Below are 22,439 nucleotides of genomic sequence, written 5' to 3'. Positions count from 1 at the left end.
TCTTTAACTACAGTCACCACGGTACCATATGGTTTCTCCTATGCAAATATTCCTCCTTAACGTCGGTCGAATGACTGGGGTAGGCGGAGCCTAGGAGGGATCATGTGACCAGCTTTGCTGGGCTCTTTGCCATTTCCTGTTGGGGAAGAGAATATCCCACAAGTAAGGATGACGCCGTGGACCGGACACACCGTTGGAGAAAGTAATTTATCAGGTAAACATAAATTCTGTTTTTGTTTTGCATCAAGGTAGTAAACTTCACAGTTCCAGTAGAATCTCTGCATTTTTTAATAGTCAACCTTGCTAGTTCATACTGTAATTTTGCAAGCTGATGTTAAAGGGACATTGTTGTATCTAAATAAAGACATTTCAAATGTTACTACTTTAAAAAAAGAAAAAGAAAAAAAAAGAAAGGTTTTGTTCCAATGATGAATAAACCTTTGTTTTCTTGTCAGGCTTTCAGAGTTGTGGCACTCTACCAATAGAAATATGTATATTTCATGTGCACAGTAAAAATGTTGTAACATTGGTAGTTTTCAGTAGACCTATTTTACTTAAGCTTGTGTATTCATAACTGAATTTCACTTATGTGCTGTTCAGTTCTGACTAGGAGACTGTAGGTGAATTTAAGGCATAATTCTGTGCCTGATTCTGTTTTTTTTTTTCTTTCCTTTTTTTTGTCTCTAAATAGTTACTGAATTACAAGTTTAGGTCTTTAAAGAAGAATCTCTGGAGGGTAAAGGGAGTCCAAAAACAAGCCACAAAGATTTTATTGGCTCCATGTGGACATATAATTATATACCCAAAACAATATGTTGTTGCTTCAAATATATTGATACCTCTAATATATGTATGACCCCTTTTTAAAGATAGATCTTTGTAGATACAGTTGTTCTCATAAGTTTACATACCCTGGCAGAATTTATGATTTCTTGGCCATTTTTCAGAGAATATGAATGATAACACAAAAACGTTTCTTTCACTCATGGTTAGTGTTTGGCTGAAGCCATTTATTATCAATCAACTGTGTTTACTCTTTTTAAATCATAATGACAATAGAAACTACCGAAATGACCCTGATCAAAAGTTTACATACCCTGGTGATTTTGGCCACACAAGTTGACACAAAGGGGTTTGAATGGCTATTAAAGGTAACCATCCTCACCTGTGATCTGTTTGCTTGTAATTAGTGTGTGTATATAAAAGGTCAATGAGTTTCTGGACTCCAGACAGACCCTTGCATCTTTCATCCAGTGCTGCACTGACGTTTCTGGATTTTGAGTCATGGGGAAAGAAAAAGAATTGTCAAAGGATCTGTGGGAAAAAGGTAGTTGGACTATATAAAACAGGAAAGGGATATAAAAAGATATCCAAGGAATTGAGAATGCAAATCAGCAGTGTTCAAACTCTAATCAAGAAGTGGAAAATGAGGCGTTCTGCTTGATAACATACTGCATTCATCTTGCCATCAATTCTGATTAAATTTCCTGTGCCTTTGTAGCTCACACATCCCCAAAACATCAGCGATCAACCTCCGTGTTTCACAGTAGGAATGGTATACCTTTCATCATAGGCCTTATTGACTCCTCTCCAAATGTAGCGTTTATGGTTTTGGCCAAAAAAGCTAAATTTTGGTCTCGTCACTCCAAATGACTTTGTGCCAGAAAGTGTCAGGCTTGTCTCTGTGCTGTTTGGCGTATTGTAAGCGGAATACTTTGTGGCATTTGCACAGTAATGGCTTTCTTCTGGCAACTCGACCATGCAGCCCATCTTTCTTCAAGTGCCTCCTTATTGTGCATCTTGAAACAGCCAACCCACATGTCCTGTATTTCACCTGTTATTTGTGGGTTTGCCTTTTCATCCCAAACAATTTTCCTGGCAGTTGTGGCTGAACATTTAGTTGGTCTATCTGACCGTGGTTTGGTCTCAACAGAACCCCTCTTTTTCCACTTCTTTATTAGAGTTTAAGCATTGCTGATTTGCATTCTCAATTCCTTGGATGTCTTTTTATATACCTTTCCTGTTTTATACAGTTCAACTACCTTTTCCCGCAGATCATTTGACAATTCTTCTGCTTTCCCCATGACTCAGAATCTAGAATCGTCAGTGCAGCACTGGATGAAAGATGCAAGGGTCTGTCAGGAGTCCAGAAACTCATTGACCTTTTATACACTCACACTAATTACAAGAAAACAGATCACAGGTGAGGATGGTTACCTTTAATACCATTCAAACTCCTTTGTGTCAACTTGTGTGCATGTTATCAGGCCAAAATCACCAGGGTATGCAAACTTTTGATCAGGGTCATTTTGGTAGTTTCTGTTGTCATTATGATTTAAAAAGAGTAAACACAGTTGATTGATAATAAATGGCTTTAGCCAAACATGAGTGAAAGAAAAGTTTTTGTGTTATCATTCATATTCTCTGAAAAATGGCCAAGAAATCATAAATTCTGCCAGGGTATGTAAACTTATGGGCACAACTGTAACTCCAACCTATACAGTGGCAGAACCTTATAAGCAGATGAAACCCTTTGTTAGCAGTTTGTCATAGTATTAGATTAATTTTTTTAGCAAAAAGACATGTCAATGTAGTAAAATCTCAGTATTTGTTTTATTAATCACACTAGTTCGTACACAGATCAACAGTAGAAGGATTTTGGTAATGCGTTAAAGAGGTGCAAGTCATTTTTTTTGTTTTATTTACTAACATGTTTTTTTTAAGAGAATGCCTGGGGCATACTGCATTAGTGTTTTCTTTCCTAAGATATGGAGAGTCCACAACGTCATTCCAATTTCTAGTGGGAATATCACTCCTGGCCAGCAGGAGGAGGCAAAGTGCACCGCAGCAAAGCTGTTAAGTGTCACTCCCCTACCCATAATCCCTCTTTGCCTCTCTATATGGAGGAGGTGAAGTGTGGTGTCTAAAGAAGTATTTGAACTACAGTCAAGTTTTTGGGTTTAGCTGTGTCCACGTCAATCTCTTCAGTAGAGTAGTGGTGGCTTTTAAGCAGTTAGAAAGTTGTGAGGTAGTCCTTGCTTGGTTTTCTAACATGTTTGCTGTCCATGGTATAGAAAGCCAGAGTGGGTTACTCTGTTCTTTCTTTTTCTACAGGTCCCTGAAAGGAGTATGTGTCCTTTCACGCCTTGTGAGCAGTCTACCTGAAAGCCGGAGAGCTGGATTTGCAGGTAAGTGCTTTTGTCTTCTAGGTTTGGGAGACTTGCACTTAAGAGGTTAAAACTTTCTGTATCATATATTTGGAACTTTCTGAATCCTTAGTTAGGATTTTATTCAGGCAGAGTGCAGGCACATTTATGTATGTGGGTAGAGACTTTAGGGTTAATCTCCTTATAGGTATGAAGGGGTTAACTTTATTTTTATGGCTCAGTGGTTTACTATAGTTTCCCTGTGGTCATTTTTTTTTTTTAAAGAACCAACTCTGTGTGGGTGTTTATTAACATTGTTTTACAAGGCTGCAGTTCTCCTTGTTAATGCGATCATGGTGTATACTGTTTTGAGGAACGGCTGACTGAATTTGTCAGTTTCTCTGTTAGAGCCGACATTGAATCGCGCGCTGTTGGACAGTTTTATTTTAGCTGGTCATGTAATCCTCCCTTCCTCTCTTGGAATTGAATATGCAGCGGTGTCAGCTGTACTGTTGGGACCGGCTAGTTTGCTGAGGGTGTAATCTTCTGTCTAAGATTGTTTTACCAGAGGGGCAGGTAGGCACCTCAGTCAAATGCTGAGGTGTAGAGGTCCGTAGTTAGGGGTTTATTTTGAGCGCAAAATCGCTCTACAAAAAATTAAAAGTGACAGTATTAATTATAAATAATATTTAATTTTCTTGTCTATTTGTTTAAATCCTTGAAAGTCATGGAGCAGGAGTCTGTTCCTATGGACAAATGTTTACTGTGTTTAGAGAACCAAAATGTGTTACCTATGCAATTTTGTACCTCATGTCTAGATATAACATTGAAATGTAAAGATAGACTTTTTGTTTCTGAGCCTAATATCTCTCGGGATGATGCTGTTCAAGCTATGCCACAGCTTTCTCTTCAAACGTCCCAAGCCTCTATGGCGTCACATACAGTGCTCTTCAGTTCCTCTCAGCCTCCTGGTGGAGTTTTTTTGCTTGCAGATTTTGCTGCACAGGTATCTTCTGCGGTATCTGCGGCATTATTTGCCTTTCCTATGCTGGGAAAACGCAAGAGGAAAATTAGACATTCAGATAGTAAGGTTTCTGTTCCACCTACTGCTACGCAGGTTGTTCTCCCTCATGAGTCTGACGAGGAGAATACGTCGGTAGCCTCTAAGGGGGAAATCTCAGATTCGGACAGTATAATTCCTTTATCTGATTCTGAAGAGGTAAACTTCAGATTTTAGCTTGAATACCTTTGTGTACTGTTAAAGGAGGTATTGGCTACTTTGGATGACCTGAGATACGTCTGTCGTTGTCAACCCTAAGAAGTCTAGTAAACTTAATAAATACTATGATGTTACTTCCTCTGTGGAAGTGTTTCCTATTCCAGACCGTGTGATGGAGATTATTTCACAGGAATGGGAGAAGCCAGGGATACCTTTCTCCCCGTCTCCCATCTTTAAGAAGAGGTTTCCTGTTTCTGACTCCATTAAAGATTCATGGCGCACGGTGCCTAAAGTAGAAAGGGCTATTTCTACTCTGGCTAAGAGAACTACAATCCCTATAGAGGATAGCTGCTCCTTTAAGGATCCCATGGACAAAAAGCTGGAGAAACTCGGTTGGTCAGCGGATGTTACCTCTAAGTCCAAGCTTCTGGCACTTCCTTACAAGGGTAAGACCTTAAATAAAAAGAGAGAAGCGCTCAACCTGGAGACGAACAATAGCATAATAGCTTGTTCTATGGCTGATTACCACCCAAGAAGCAGCCTCTTTTTGCTCAACATGTGCCTTTCACAGAGAAGAACTTTCCTGAAGCATATCAGTCTGATCCTGACTTCACAGTACAGTCCAGGCCCGAAATACTAGGCAATCCTTCTCTGAACGAGAGAAACAGCAAAACCCCAGACATACGTTTCGGCCTATTGTTTGGACCTGGTCTGGCAGAAATAATTTCTGATATTACGAGTGGAAAAGGGTCTTTTCTACCACAAGACAAAAATAACAGATTTAAAGGACGTCAAAGTAATTTACGTTCCTTTTGTAACTTCAAAGGAAAGTCTTCCTCTGCTTCTTCCAAGCAGGAACAGTCCACGTCTTCTTGAGAAGCCCAATCAGTCTTGGAACAAGGGGAAGCAATCAAAGAAAACCGCAGCTGAGTCTAAGTCAGCAGGAAGGGTCTGCCCCCGGTCAGGGATCGGATCAAGTGGGGTGCAGACTTTCTCTTTTTCGTCAAGTATGGATACGAGATGTTCCAGACCCTTGGGCTGTGGCCATAGTATCTTAGGGTTACAAAATAGAAGATTCCACCTCTCAAGGTTATCGGCAGACCAGGTATAAAGAGAGGGTTTCTTGAACTGCGTTCAGGACCTTTACTCCCTGGGAGTGATTGTTCCAGTAAGGGAACAGGGCCTAGGATGCTATTCAAATCTGTTTGTGGTTCCCAAAAAAGAGGGAATTTTTCGACCCATTCTAGACTTAGTGTCTCAACAAGTTTCTCAGAGTACCGTCCTTTAAAATGGAAACTATTTGTTCCAATATTCTTTGGTTCAAGAAGGTCAGTTCATGACGACCATAGACCTGAAGGATGCGTATTTTCATGTTTCCATCCACAGGGATTATCACAAGGTTCTGGGGGCTCTTTTGTCTGTGATCAGGTCTCGGGGAATTGCAGTGGCGCCCTACCTGGACGACATATTGGTTCAGGCGCCATCTTTTCAACAATCAAACTCTCATACAGAGATCTTGTTGTCTTTTCTACGTTCCCACGGATGGAAAGTGAATCTGGGAAAGAGTTCTCTTGCTCCAGCTACAAGGATGTTTTTTTTAGGGACCATAATAGATTCCCTATCTACGAAAACATTTTTGACGGAGGTCAGAAAATCCAAAATTCTTTCCTCTTGCCTCTCTCTGCAGTCTTCTGTTCGGCCATCAGTGGCTCAATGTATGGAGGTAATTGGTCTGATGGTCACTTCCATGGACATCATTCCCTTTGCTCAACTGATTCCATTTGAGAGCTCTGTAATTATGCATGCTCAGACAATGGAATGCAGAGTATAGATCTAGACCAGTCGACAAGAGACTCTCTCCCGTGGTGGCTTTCTCAGGACCATCTGTCTCAGGGCACATGCTGGTTGTGACGACGGACGCCAGCCTGCTAGGCTGGGGAGCAGTCTGGGACTCGTTAAAGGCGCAGGGACTATGGACTCGGAAGGAGTCTGCTCTCCCCATAAACATTTTGTCCTTAGCCCAGTTTATCAGGTTCCAGTCGGACAACATTATCTCAGTGGCTTACATCAACCACCAGGGAGGAACACAATTGCCTATATGCCATCCACATTCCAGGAGTGGACAACTGGGAAGTGGATTTCCTGAAAAGACCGACATTTTTAATCCTGGGGAGTGGGCTTTCTATCTGGAGGTGTTCTCCAGGTTAACCCTCAAATGGGGGTTGCCGGAGTTGGATCTGATGGCGTCTTGGCAGAACGCCAAGCTTCTAAGCTACGGTTCAAGGTCAAGAGATCCACATGCCACCCTGATAGATGCTCTGGTGGTTCCTTGGGATTTCAGTCTAGCATACCTGTTTCCTCCATTTGCGCTCCTTCCATGAGTCATTGCTCGTATCAAACAGGAGAGAGCGTTGCCAATTTTAATAACTCCAGCATGGTTTCACAGGATCTGGTATGCAGACCTAGTGAAGATGTCATCTCTGCCACTTTGGAGGTTTCCTCTGAGGAAGTACCTTCTATCTCAGGGTCCATTCCTCCATCCAAATCTCGTTTCTCTGAAGCTGACTGCTTGGAGATTGAACGCTTAGTTCTGTCTAAGCGTGGATTTTCTTATTCGTTCATTGAGACCATGATCCAGGCTTGCAAGCCTGTTACTCGAAATATTTCGGATAGAAATATTAATCAGGAAATTGTTGTTCCTTCTCTCTGTTCTAATCCTCCTCATCATAAGGAACGTCTGTTGCACAACTAAAATTCTACCTACAGGCGACTAAGGATTTTCGCCAGTCTTCTGCCCTGTTTGTTTGTTTGTTTCTCAGGAACCCTCTGGTTGAGAAGTATAATTCGTTTTGCTTGCGAGACTGCTTACTGCTCATTACACTAGGGCTGTCTCCTCTTCTTGGGCTTTCAAAAATAAAGCTTCTGTGGAACAGATTTGCAATGCTGCAACTTGGTCTTCTCTGCATACTTTTTCCTAATTCTAAAAATTTTATATTTTTGCCTCGGCTGAGGCCTCCTTTGGGAGAAAAGTTCTTTAAGCGGTGGTGCCTTCTGTTTAGTGGTGCCTTCTGCCTGTCTTGTTCTCCCTCCCTATTCATTCTGTGTACTCTAGCTTGGGTATTGGTTCCCACTAGTAATTGGAATGACATTGTGGTCTCTCCATATCTTAGAAAATAAATAAAAATTTATGCTATATGATAAATTTCTTTCCGGATATGGAGAGTCGAAGACCCCACCCTTAATTAAGACAGTTATTTTTTACTAAACCTCAGGCACCTCTACACCTTTTGTGTTATTCCTTTTTCCATTTCCCTTCGGTCGAATGACTGGGGATTATGGGTAGGGGAGTGATACTTAACAGCTTTGCTGTGGTGCTCTTTGCCGCCTCCTGCTAGCCAGGAGTGATATTCCCACTAGTAATTGTAATGACGTTGTGGACTCTCCATATCCGGAAATAAATACATTTATCAGGTAATAAATACATTTTGATTTTTGCATGTGAATTACAGATTGCACTTTTTTACGACCAGTTTCAAGTGAGTTTGTTCGACTGTGTTAAATACCTTTTTGTATTGTTTTTCAGCTATATCCTTTCAGTGAATAATTTCTCTTAAACGCCCATTATAGTAGAATATGACTTGCTCTAATTCATTAAAACATGTAATTCTAACAAAATTAACCCTGCAGTGCTAGGTGCTTAACCCCTTATAGTACCAATCAGGAGCCATAGAGCACTGCTGGTCTTTTGTGGACACAACTGCTGACCAGTGTTCCCTTTAAGGCCAGTTTTGTGAGCGACCCAGCAGTGAAATAGTTAAAGGACCAGTCAAAACAGTAGATTTGCATAATCAACAAATGCAAGATAACAAGACAATGCAATAGCACTTAGTCTGAACTTCAAATGAGTAGTAGATTTTTTTTCTGACAATTTTAAAAGTTATGTCTTTTTCCACTCCCCCTGTACCATGTGACAGCCATCTGCCAGTCACAAATGCATACATGTACCATGTGACAGCCATCAGCTATTTAAAAATGCATACACACTTATTCTTGCACATGCTCAGTAGGAGCTGGTGACTCAAAAAGTTTAAATATAAAAAGACTGTGCACATTTTGTTAATGGAAGTAAATTGGAAAGTTGTTTAAAATGACATGCTCTATCTGAATAATGAAAGTTTAATTTTGATTGAGTGTCCCTTTAATTAGACCAATTAGCAAACACTACACAATGCAGAATGCAAAGTGTGGTTACCTTATTTACTATTTCACTGTTGGGACGCTCACAAAACTGGCCTTTGAGGGAAGACTGCTGCTGACTCAGTTGTGCGACTACCGTTGCTGATTGAGAAGTGTGGTTTGGCTCCTGATTTGTATTTTAACTATGTGTTGGACCCCCATAACAGAAATAAGTTATGCTGGTTTTCAGGCTCCTTAATCTTACATAATATACATAAAACATAGATATACACATCCCATGTTGGGGACAAGGGTAGTGCACATGCTTTGTCAAGCCCAGATGCCAATAAAAGGTAGGGTGCAAAGTTCACTACATGTTAACACCTATAATGTTTTTTTTAAAACAAAAAACAAGAGTTGACTTTTTCTCTGTCAGCAGTAAGCTCCTGACATTTGTAATTCTTTATTACCTCCAGAGCACAGGCTGTTGCAATTGGACAAGCCCTTGTAGATGGACGCTGGTTGGACTCCGTCACCCATCATGATCAGCTATTTCGGGATGAATATGCGCTGTACAGACCTCTTCAGGTATCAAATTCTCTGCTTTGCTGCTGTATTACAATATACTAACATTCGTATACCGACTTAAAGGACCAGTTAACACATTAGATTTGCATAATCAGCAAATGCAAGATAACAAGACAATGCAATAGCACTTAGTCTGAACTTCAAATGAGTAGTAGATTTTTTTTATAACAAATTTCAAAGTTATGTATATTTCCACTCCCCTTGTACCATGTGATAGCAATCAGCCAATCACAAATGCATACACGTATAGTCTGTGAATTCTTGCACATGCTCAGTACGATCTGGTGACTCAAAAAGTGTAAATATAAAAGACTGCAAATTTTTTTTAATGGAAGTAAATTGGAAAGTTGTTTAAAATGATATGCTGTATCTGAATCATGAAAATGTAATTTAACCTGAGTGTCCCTTTAACTGGCTTTACAACTGTTTAGTAGGTAACAAGCTGAATATGTACAAGTCTTTTTAAAGCAGAAAATTAATAAAAATGCAAATACAATTTTTTTCTAAGTTACAGCTTATTAATGCTGACCACTTTACACAAATGTCAACGGTGAAAATACATATTACAGAATTCATCAAAAATACCTAGATACTAACTTTGTCACTGTAAATTAAGATTCCTGCACTGATTCTGTCCTTGTAAAGTTACCTTGAAACAGGCGGTACAAAAAGATATATGGAGTTGTGGATAATGAAAGCAATTTCCCTCTCAGACCTTAATGATAGTATGGGCTCAAGTTAAAAGAAATGTGTTCTGTTTCATGACATTGGCCCTAATAAAAAATGTAGCAATTCAGTACAAAAATATTAGTCCCTGTGCCATACCAAAATCAAATTTGCATGCAAGCTCAGCTTATATATAGTTCTTATTCTAAATAACACTGTCAAACTTCACAAAAAGCAGACCCTGTCTCACTAATGACTGCCTTAAAGGGACATTCCAGCCAAAATTGGAATCCACATGGATGTATTTCATCTTTGAATAGAAGCATTTTTGTAATATACATGTATTAGCAAAAATGCTTCTAATAAAAGCTATAGCTGTTTCAAATGTGTATTTAAGTATGCACCATGCACCAGCACTTGCTCCGAGAGCCTAAGGTGCTTGTACAATGAGGGAATGACTTAATTTTTTTAATTGCTGACATGATAGAAGCCCAACTGGCGCTCTGATCAGCTGCAATATTTAATATGCTGGTGCACTCAGAACATCTAGCTATGCCTCACATGCACGTGCAGAGAAAAATGTTAACACTAAAACAGTGATAACTTTTACTTGAAGCATTTTTGATAATACATGTGTATTGCAAATATGTTTCTATTCAAAGATGTAATTCATCAATGTGAAATTAAACTTTGACCGGAATGTTCCTTTAAGTAATGTAGACTTGGTGGTGTAGCACTCAAGTGATTTGTCAGAAAGGTTTTCAGTACTTGAGTAGATAATAACTCAACAGAGTTTTGTTAAGAATGTCACTATGTGTGGTTTTGGCCTTACATTGGGGTTTCTGTCCTCTACATGCAAACACTTAGGGCCCCATTTAGGTATTTGTGAACGCAAACTCTCACAAGCGGGACTGAAACTCTAGTTAAGTAGCTGCGGTCTTAATTTGTGAGAGTGCTGGCCCCGGGGCGATGCTGCACAAACAACTGCTTGCTCAATGATAACTTGCTGCAATGTCAGTTGTCAAGTGGACAAGGTAACTGATGGGATCCTTGTCCATCCAGAATTTGCTAAATGGGGGGCCTTAACCTTTGCAGACTGTATTATTAATCTCAGGTCAAAGTGACTTTATCTTTGTCCTTGTTTATCACAAAAGGAGATGATGTTGCAGTAGGCAGTATTGTGCTATTTTGTGTTAATTCTCCCTTGGCACACTAATATCACATTAATGGTTTATTAAGAACGTCTGTTCAACTGCAAAGCAGAACAGGTTACTCACCCTTGTATAAATGTAAAATATCCTTCATGTTATAGACAGACAATATAGCTATACATATTGCATGTACTCAACCAGATAATGCAAGTGAGTTTCATTTTATATTAACCTCTAATAAAAGAAAAGCGCCATCTATCAAGAATATAGAATTAGAGAAACATAGCATCAGATAACAGACAAGCTCTGCTATTTGTACCAGTTGTGATGTCTTCTGAAGGTCGAGAAACTAAAAATGTTTAAAGGGACATGAAACCCCAAAATTTTCTTTCATGACTCAGATCATACTATTTTAAATAACTTTCCAATGTACTTCTATTATTTAATTAGCTTCCTTCTCTTGTTAACCTTTGCTGAAAGGTTTATCTTGGAAATCTCGGGGCATCAGAGAACCTAGGTTCTAGCTGTTGATTGGTGGCTGCATATATTTCTTTCATGTAATTAGCAAGAGTCCATGAGCTAGTGACGTATGGGATATACATTCCTACCAGGAGGGGCAAAGTTTCCCAAACCTCAAAATGCCTATAAATACACCCCTCACCACACCCACAATTCAGTTTTTACAAACTTTGCCTCCCGTGGAGGTGGTGAAGTAAGTTTGTGCTAGATTCTTCGTTGATATGCGCTTCGCAGCAGACTGGAGCCCGGTTTTCCTCTCAGAGTGCAGTGAATGTCAGAGGGATGTGAAGAGAGTATTGCCTATTTGAATACCATGGTCTCCTTCTACGGGATCTATTTTATAGGTTCTCTGTTATCGGTCGTAGAGATTTCTTCTCCTACCTCCCTTTTCAGATCGACGATATACTCTAATATACCATTACCTCTACTGATTCTCGTTTCAGTACTGGTTTGGCTTTCTACTATATGTAGATGAGTGTCTTGGGGTAAGTAAGTCTTATTTTATTTGACACTCTAAGCTATGGTTGGGCACTTTATTTTTAAAGTTCTAAATATATGTGTTTAAACTCATATTTGCCATGATTCAGGGTAATCAGTATTCCTTATTTCAGACAGTCAGTTTCATTATTGGGATAATGCATATGAAGGATTATTTTTTTCTTACTTTAACAATTTTTTTCAATTGACTTTTTCCCCTGTGGGCTGTTAGGCTCGCGGGGGCTGAAAATGCTTCAATTTATTGCGTCATTTTTGGCGCTGACTTTTTTGGCGCAAAATTTTTGTCATTTCCGGCGCCCTAGTTCGGTTGCGTCATTTTTTTGACGTTTTTTGTGTTCAGACGTTTTTTTGCGCCAAAAATGTGGGCGTCATTTTTGTCGGCGTCACCGGATGTGGCGTCTTACTTGGCGACAAAAAATATAGGCGTTGTACTTAGCGCCAATAATGTGGGCGTCATTTTTGGCGCCAAAAAATGTGGGCGTCATTCTTGTCTCCACCTTTTTTTCACATTATTTCAGTCTCATTTTTTCATTGCTTCTGCTTGCTAGAGGCTTGTTCATTGGCATTTTTTCCCATTCCTGAAACTGTCATTTAAGGAATTTGATAATTTTGCTTTATATGTTGTTTTTTTCTATTACATATTGCTAGATGTCTCAACTGGACCCTGGATCAGAATCTACTTCTGGAAAGACGCTGCCTGATGCTGGTTCTACCAAAGTTAAGTGCATTTGTTGTAAACTTGTGGTAACTGTTCCTCCGGCTGTAGTTTGTGATGAATGTCATGATAAGCTTGCTAATGCAGATAGTATTTCCATTAGTAATAATCCATTACCTGTTGTTGTTCCTTCAACATCTAATGCTCAGGATGTTCCTGTTAATGTAAAATAATTTGTTTCTAAATCTATTAGGAAGGCTCTGTCTGTTATTCTTCCTTCCAGTAAACGTAAAAGGTATTTTAAAACTTCTCATATCTCTTCCGTTAAGACCAGACCTTCTATCTCAAGGCCCTTTTTTCCATCAGGATCTCAAATCATTAAATTTGAAGGTATGGAAATTGAACGCTTGATTCTTAGTCATAGAGGTTTCTCTGACTCAGTGATTAATACTATGTTAGAGGCTCGTAAATCTGTGTCTAGGAAGATTTATTATCGAGTCTGGAAGAATTACATTTCTTGGTGTTCTTCTCATAAATTTTCCTGGCATTCTTTTAGAATTCCTAGAATTTTACAGTTTCTTCAGGATGGTTTGGATAAAGGTTTGTCTGCAAGTTCCTTGAAAGGACAAATCTCTGCTCTTTCTGTTCTTTTTCACAGAAAGATTGCTAATCTTCCTGATATTCATTGTTTTGTACAGGCTTTGGTTCGTATCAAACCTGTTATTAAGTCAATCTCTCCTCCTTGGAGTCTTAATTTGGTTCTGAGGGCTTTACAAGCTCCTCCATTTGAACCTATGCATTCTCTGGATATTAAATTACTTTCTTGGAAAGTTCTGTTCCTTTTGGCCATCTCTTCTGCTAGAAGAGTTTCTGAATTATCTGCTCTTTCTTGTGCGTCTCCTTTTCTGATTTTTCACCAGGATAAGGCGGTGTTGCGGACTTCATTTAAATTTTTGCCTAAGGTTGTGAATTCTAACAACATTAGTAGAGAAATTGTTGTCCCTTCATTGTGCCCTAATCCTAAGAATTCAAAGGAGAGATCTTTACATTCTTTGGATGTAGTAAGAGCTTTAAATTATTATGTTGAAGCTACTAAGGATTTCAGAAAGACTTCTAGTCTTTTTGTTATCTTTTCTGGTTCCAGGAAAGGTCAGAAGGCCTCCGCCATTTCTTTGGCGTCTTGGTTAAAGTCTTTGATTCATCATGCTTATGTAGAGTCGGGTAAATCTCCGCCTCAAAGGATTACGGCTCATTCTACTAGGTCAGTTTCTACTTCCTGGGCGTTTAGGAATGAAGCTTCTGTTGATCAGATTTGTAAAGCAGCAACTTGGTCTTCTTTGCATACTTTTACTAAATTCTACCATTTTGATGTTTTCTCTTCTACTGAAGCAGTTTTTGGTAGAAAAGTACTTCAGGCAGCTGTTTCAGTTTGATTCTTCTGCTTATAATTTCAGTTTTTTTCATTATTAAGATTAAAACTTTTGTTTTGGGTTGTGGATTATTTTTCAGCGGAATTGGCTGTCTTTATTTTATCCCTCCCTCTCTAGTGACTCTTGCGTGGAAGTTCCACATCTTGGGTATTTACTATCCCATACGTCACTAGCTCATGGACTCTTGCTAATTACATGAATGAAAACATAATTTATGTAAGAACTTACCTGATAAATTAATTTCTTTCATATTAGCAAGAGTCCATGAGGCCCACCCCTTTTGTGGTGGTTTTGATTTTTTTGTATAAAGCACAATTATTCCAATTCCTTATTTTGATGCTTTTGCTCCTTTCTTATCACCCCACTTCTTGGCTATTCGTTAAACTGAATTGTGGGTGTGGTGAGGGGTGTATTTATAGGCATTTTGAGGTTTGGGAAACTTTGCCCCTCCTGGTAGGAATGTATATCCCATACGTCACTAGCTCATGGACTCTTGCTAATATGAAAGAAATGAATTTATCAGGTAAGTTCTTACATAAATTATGTTTTACCGATTGTGATTGGCTCACCCATGTGTTCAGTTACAAACCATTAGTGCCTTGCTGCTCCTTCAACAAATTTTACAAAGAGAATGAAACAGATTAGATAATAGAAGTAATTTAGAAAGTTGTTTAAAATTATATTCTCTATCTAAATCATGAAAGAAAATTTTTGGGTTTCATGTCCCTTTAAGTGTTCTATTTCACATGGAGAGAACAGCTATTTCTTATGCACTACTGCAGTATACAGACCTCATGTTCTCAAAGGATGATTTGTGAAGTTGACCAGATTATTACAATATTACATATACTCCATACAAAGGTATTTTTTACAGAGCAAAATAAAAACAAATGCAAAAAAGGACAAATTGAGACACAGGTTACTTGGTAAATTGCCAGTTTCAAGCTTTAAAATGTACATAAAGTGAAACTCCTACATGGTCTAAAACACATTGTGCTCTTTATTGAGACTTTTATTTTCAAATTCCTGTCATTCAATTCATTAAGGTTTCCTCTTATACTTTAGTGATTCTTTTTTTTTTTTCTTTAGTCTTACTCTTTCCAATGCTGGGGAATTTAGTTTTGGGCCTCAGTCTTTATCTACATTAAAAAAATAAAATTGTACTGGCGTATTGTAGACGAGTATTTCCCTAAACATATACCCTCTTGAAGCATGTTCCTGGCATGATAATTGCTTAAAATAATAGCGAAAGGTGACGCAAATGAAGGTCCACTCTAGTTGTTTGCCTGTGTTTAAATACTGTACTAATAGTGTAAGAAAACACAAACCCAGTGAGGCACTCATGCAGTAGTTTTACAATGCTTTGGATTTAACCAAAACATGTTTATTACTCTTCTTTTTCTACTAAGCTTGTGTCAGGCAATGTAATACATGAATGATGCTAATCTCAAAGTAAGCAAAATCTTTTGTTTCTAACTGGATCATTAATTTAGTTATACACCAAAAAATAAATACTTAAATAAACAAGACAATTTATAGATTTTGTCAATCTGTTTGATCATGTTGCAAAAGTAAACTGTTTGTTTATTCTCAGGCAATGCTATAGGAATACTTTCGTTTATTAAAGTATCTTTATCATTGCATGAATAAGATTCAGTACCTAAACTGTAGGACATAGCTCTCTGGGTTTTCTCAATATTTAAGCTTACATCTCCTCAAAAGAACACACAGACAGCTATCCTCATACCCTATTATCTACCTACCAACTTTGGTATAATATTAGTCAAATTTATCAAACATTTCTATAAAAATAGATTAATTTTAGTTTGTGATGGGTCAAGCTCATCGAAATTAATAAAATAATTTGCTACTTTTCTATCTCTGGCATAAATTGTTTTAGAAAGTGTTGGAAATGGCGGTGCTGTGTCACCTCCAGGGAACCAAGCTGCCCACGTCCTCTGAGTCAACCTTGTTGCTTTCAGGTGCAGCTTCAGGTTTTATTTAAAATACAGCTCAACGCGTTTTGGCTGAAAGAAATTGTTCCACAAATTATTTTAACTTTATGCTCTTGATAAAGGCTTATTTTAGCCGAAACGAATTGAGCTGTATTTTAAATAAAACCTGAAGCTGAAAGGCTTATTTTAACTGCAATCTTCTGAGTATAACCAGTTTGTGCGCCTACCACATTGTCTGAAATCTGCTACACTATTGTGAGCTCTTTTTTATTTTGGAGGTGAAAGCAACAAGGTTGACTCAGAGGACGTGGGCAGCTTGGTTCCCTGAAGGTGACACAGCGCCGCCATTTCCAACACTTTCTGCTTCTATACACGGTTTGGGAGAACCGGGGCTGGCAGCGAGCACCTGAAGGGAAGTGCTAACATTGCTTCATACTTTATCCTTTCTAATTGTTTTAACCATGTCTGTGGGACGTTGGACATTTAATATTCTCCATGTATCTTCTACATCAAATGTATATTTGAAAAACTTTTTTGGTGGAGAATAATAGGGTTACCCTATGTATTATTGGACTTGCCCGTCAATTTTTTTTTTCCACATAACTGATTTCCATTTGCAATTTCAGAGCACAGAATTTTCTGAAACACCTTCGCCTGACAGTGATTCTGTAAACTCTGTGGAAGGACATTCCGAACCTTCTTGGTTTAAGGACATAAAATTTGATGACAGTGACCCAGAACAAATTGCAGATGAAGGGGAAGACAACTTGACCAGTAAGTTGTGTTTTTTTTTCTTCAGTTGTACAAATGTAAGAGTTATTTTCATGGTCAGAACTGGAGATCTGTGAAATATTTTAATCATTTTAAGTTTGATCAGATGCAATCAAAATGCGATTTTTAACAAGTTGACTTTTTTTTTTTTTAAACATATGCCTAACAGACATAGGAGAAACCATAGATTATCAATCTAGGTTGATATTTTGCAGTTGGCCTTGAGTTCTCAAATATCTTGTTGTGGGTTATAAAAAGTTAAAAAGTTACAAAAACATAGGAACATCACTTACAAAATAAATCATCTCTATACCTTTTTTTTTTCTAATTGTTTTCATATAATTCAGAAAAAAAAACTTTTATATCCTACATAATCCTACGTGAGTCATGAGTATATGGCCATAAATCTTCCATAACTGACAGGAGCCTGACACACCAGTCAATGAAGTGTACATGCGCTTATGCAGAATCTTATTGCATGTCTTACTACTGAAGCAAAGTCATGTAGGCTTTACTATATGTTTGTTAGTCATAAAAGAAAAAAATCCACAACTGTTTAATTCTCTGGAACATGGCGATTTGGAAAGAATTGTGTTTAATTGTAAGACACCTTTCAAAATATCCTTTTAGTTGTACAGGTACTATACTCTAGTGCCAGTTACAGAATTTGCTTGCTTCTCTTTCTGTTTGTGTCTTTGGATTCACACCTTTTTTCTTTCTAACTTGGTTTTATTCTAAAAGTTAAATTTCTCATAGTTTGATGATCTGTAAATGAAGTCCTTAAAGGGACATGAAACCCAATTTTTTTTCTTTCATGATTCAGACAGAGCATGCAAATTTTAGTAACTTTTCAATTTATTTCTATTGTCTAATTTGTTTAGTTGTCTTTGTATCCTTTGTTGAAAAGGATACCTAGGTAGGCTCAGAAGCTGCTTGGTAAATTGCCAGTTTCAAGCTTTAAAATATTTATTAAGTGAAACTCCTACATGGTCTAAAACACATTGCTGATTGGAGGTTGCAAATTTATGCCTCATGTTTTTGGCTCACCCATATGCATTGCCGTTTCTTCAGCAAAGGATACCAAGAGAATGAAGCAAATTAGATAATAGAAGTAAATTGGGAAGTTGTTTAAAATTGTATGTTCTATCTGAATCATGAAAGACATATTATGGGTTTCATGTCCCTTTAAGATTAACAGATTATTCTTAACGGTATTTAATTTATATATTAAAGGTAGTCTCTTCCCTTTTCCCTGGTCACCCTTTGTCTTCCCACCTTCTCCCTTTTATTCCTTTCTTTGTCTGCATGATGCAAAGATTCCGCCAGTCCTAGCAAACGCACGTCGGTTAGCAGCTTCCAGTCCGCTATGGACAGCGACTCGGCTGCTTCCATCAGCCTCAATGTGGAGATGGACAACGTCAACTTCCACATCAAGAAGCATTCCAAGTACCCACATGTACCCCCTCACCCTGCTGATCAGAAAGGTATTAATAGCTATTTACCACAGATGGGATTCAACTGTGGCATTTCTTTTTTTTTGTTGCCTTGAACTGATGAAGTTGGTTAATTCATTTTAATGACAGTATATAGGCTGTTGTAATTCTTGAAATATTTAATTTATCCTATATTGAGTGAAACACTTAAATATATGAGCATTTAATGCTAGGACATTGCAATATAACCATGTTTCAATTCCAGATCTCAAACTTATGAATTTGTAATTGTAGGAAAAAAAGAAAGTGAATCTTAAAAGTAGTTGTCACTAGTTCCAGGAATCCCAATCTTTTTTAATGTGCTTGAAATATGTGAATGAAAAATGTTGAAAAACAAATGATATATCTGTACATTTAGTAATGTAAATCCCTATGAAGTAGCAATGAACTCTCATGTCTTCAGTTCTAATAAATAAATCATTCAATCCAAAATAATTTGTTAAAGGGACATGAAATCCCATTTTTTTTCATGATTTACATTTGTTGAATGTGTTCTCTGCTGGGAGCTTGCCGAACACATTGGTGACTGTATGTGTGTGTGTGTATATGTGTATATATGTGTATATATGTGTATATGTATATATATATATATATATATATATATATATATATATATATATATATATATATATATATATGCCTCTTGTCATATTCTCACTCAATCAGCAGCTAGCTCTCAGTAGTACATTGCTGCTCCTGATCCTGCTTAGGTAAGCTTTTTTATCAAATTATTCCAAGAGAACAAAGCAAATTAGATAATATATGTAAACTGGGAAGTTGTTTAAAATTGCATGTTCTATCTCAGTGATGGCTAACCTTGAACCCCTGATGTTTCGGAACTACATTTCCTATGATGCTCAACTAGACTGCAGAGTGCCTAAGCATCATGGGAAATGTAGTTCCAAACATCTGTGGTGCCAAGGTTAGCCATAACTGTTCTAAATGAATCATGAAAGTGTAATTTTGACTTTACTGTTCTTGTCTGCACAGAGTTAAAGTTTGGGACCCATATGTAATTACTGTATTTATTTTGTGTTTAGGAAACATTATAGATATATGGATAGGTATACTGAATTCATATCTTGCTCTTTATGCACTAATTTATTACCATGCAGCCATAGATTCAATTTGAATGTAAACTCAATCATTTGATTTCATTATTTCAGTGCGCCAACCAAAAAAGTTTAGACATTGGCTACATTGTCATTGAAAACATAGAAGTGAGGTGCTGATCCTTGTCTGTAATTCTTGCAAAATTATGTTTTAATAAGGAAAACAGTATTTGACAAGTATAGAAATACGTCTATGCAGTATTGATTAAACACATTATATTACCCTGAAGTTAACCATTTTATTTTTACAATATCTTCAACATTAGCATATTGCTTTTGATTTAAATTGAGGACATAATTGTCATTAAAGGTACATGAAACCCAAAATTTTTCTTTCATGATTCAGATAGAGAATACAATTTTAAACAACTTTCTAATTTACTTCTATTATCTAATCTGTTTCATTCTCTTGGTATCATTTGTTGAAGGAGCAGCAATGCACCACTAGTTTCTAACTGAACACATGGGTGAGCCAATCACATTCAATATATATATATATATATATATATGCAGCCACCAATCAACAGCTAGAACCTAGTTTCTATGCTGCTCATGAACTTGCCTAGATAAACCTTTCAGGAAATAACAAGAGAAGGAAGCAAATTAAATAATAGAAGTAAATTGGAAAGTTATTTCAAATTGTATTCTCTATCTGAATCATAAAAGAAAAATTTTGGGTTTCATGTCCCTTTAAGTATTTATGAAGTAATTCTTATTTATAACTTCAACTACATTTCCTTAGATTTAGCAAACAAAGGTTAGAAATGTGGAAGCTTATGGGGAGAGCATGGTATGGATATTGGTATTCAGAAACTTTCTATAAACACATAATTATGTGGAGTTGTATTACTTTTTTTAAAACCAATATATATCATATACAAATATATATCCAACAACATGTACATATTTTAATTAGACATTGTATGAAAAAAAAACAAAATGTAAGCACTACTAGTATGATTAAAAGCCCTTATGTTTGGTTTACTTAACTCAAAATGTGCAATCACTGGATTCACTACTAGTACACAATCCCATCTAAAAGTATAGCTACTTGTAATTGGACATTATATATTCTGTTATTAAAGGGACATAAAACCCAAAAATGTTCTTTCATGATTCAGATAGAGCATGCACTTTTAAAACAACTTTCCCAATGCATTTCTATTATGTAAATATATGTAATTCTCTTGTTATCCTTTGTTAAAAAGCATACTTAAGTATACTCAGGAGCAGCAATTCACTACTGTGAGCGTGCTGCTGTGAGGTTGCTGCACTTATATGCTTCTTCTCAATGGCTCATCTAATATGTGTATCTAACAGGATTGCTGCTCATAAGAGTGAAGCTAATTTCATAATAGAAGTAAATTGGAAAGTTGTTTAAAAATGTTATGCTCCATCTGAATCATAAAAGCAAATGTTTGCGTTTCATGTCCCTTTAAGTAAGGTCTACTAACTAAGAGTTTTGAGAAGAGAGTGACTGTGTGTGTGGGTCTTATTTACGTCTCATTCATTTTTTCCTTATATTTACTGCTAGATTCTTCTTTCTTAAACCTTACAAGTGTCAGCGCAGGAATGCAGCTTAGTAGGTGCAGTTGTTTTGTCCTCATTTGTAGCTGCTATACAGGTCGGATACAGCAAGCCAGGATGGGCTGGATACATAAGTGTAGTGTTTAAGGGTCATTCTTGTTAAATTAGAATGCCCTGTGTTTTTTATTTTATTTTTATATTTAAACTAAGTCTCTCTTCTTACTGCTTAAAAGGACCCAACAGTCAAAAATATTTCTTTTACAAGATATGATGAGTACACGGATTTCATCCTTACTTACGGGATATTGCCTCCTGGTTAGCAGGAGGAGGCAAAGAGCTCCACAGCAGAGCTGCATAAATAGCTCCTCCCTTCCCCCCCAACCCAGTCATTCTCTTTGACTGTGTTAATGATAAGAAGAGGCAAAGTGAGGTGTTAGTTTAGATTCTTCAATCAAGAGTTTATTATTTTTAAATGGTGCCAAAGTGTACTATTAGCAGCCTCTGGAGTTTATAACCTTATGGTTATGGGAACTGGTGTGGTTTTACCTTCACTGCGCCTCCCAAATTTATGCTGCTCTTCTGTGATGGCTTTAGAGACGTTTTAACTAAGGCCCTTCTGTCTGCACAGGACCTCAGGAGGAAGAGTGGACCTCCTGACACTGTGAGTTTTCATGCTGTTCCTCAGCATGGAGGTAAGTGCAGTCTTTTTGTTTCTGGGGCCCTGCATCATATCTCAGAACTGACTGTACTCTACTTTTTGATACTGTGGGCTTATAGGCTTATCTATGGCAGTATGCAGATTCTCACTAAGGTCACAGAGAATGAGGATCAACATATTGTCTCCTTTCCCAGACACTCTAACTTTTAAAGCAAACATATATGGGTTAGAAACGCTGGAATGGTATGGTAGCATGCAGCTTATATGGGCAACTCTCTATAGAGCTGGCTGACGCTGGGGTTTTCAGGAGGGAAAAGAAGGATTTTAATATTCTTTTCATAAGACTATGGTTAATGGCGGTACTTGTTTGTGTTTCACAAAAATCTATTCCCCAGAGGACGGATGTTCCGTTTCCGCCCACGATGGGCGGGGCTTGGTGTTGGCGCGATTTCGCCCAGTTACTTCTATCCGGGTTCCGGCTGACAGCGCTTTCCTCTCAGCTCCTAGGTCCGCTTGTCACATTCCACACAAGTGATCTTAGGTGCACCGGACAAGAGATTTTAGTGTTGAGAGCATGGAGGCAGGTAGGAGCCGCAGCAGAGCTGTGGCAGAGCTGCGGCAGGGTGACTGTACTTTTTCTTTTTCTAATGCAAAAGTCATGAACAAGTTTTCTTGTGTCTAATTTATCTTAAAGCTACGTTACAGGATAACTATATATAAGAGGAAAGCCTAGCTCTGTCTAGTTTCTTACAAAATAACAGAGAACATTTATACAGAGGGTGGCTATTAAAGAGACAGTACTTTTCTTTGGATTAGCAAGATTTTATAGACGTAACCAAGCTTGCTATTGCTTTTTCTGTATATCAGGGAGGACA

The 22,439-nt window shown here is 37.6% G+C and overlaps 1 protein-coding gene across 1 annotated transcript in view; it reads left to right on the top strand.

The window, feature by feature from the left end:
- The window catches only part of PIKFYVE (phosphoinositide kinase, FYVE-type zinc finger containing), a 563,129-nt gene that overhangs the window by 94,996 nt on the left and 445,694 nt on the right, over positions 1-22,439 (top strand). Inside the window, exons 10-12 of the mRNA XM_053713067.1 lie at positions 9,018-9,129; positions 16,630-16,777; positions 18,091-18,258. Of these exons, the coding sequence (XP_053569042.1) occupies positions 9,018-9,129; positions 16,630-16,777; positions 18,091-18,258 (428 nt within the window). The remainder of the gene's footprint in view (positions 1-9,017; positions 9,130-16,629; positions 16,778-18,090; positions 18,259-22,439) is intronic.

This window comes from Bombina bombina, chromosome 1 (genome assembly GCF_027579735.1).
Source record: "Bombina bombina isolate aBomBom1 chromosome 1, aBomBom1.pri, whole genome shotgun sequence".
In the NCBI taxonomy this organism is placed as follows: Eukaryota; Metazoa; Chordata; class Amphibia; order Anura; family Bombinatoridae; genus Bombina; species Bombina bombina.
Note: the sequence above shows the minus strand (reverse complement) of the source record. Positions and strands in the feature narration are given on the sequence as shown.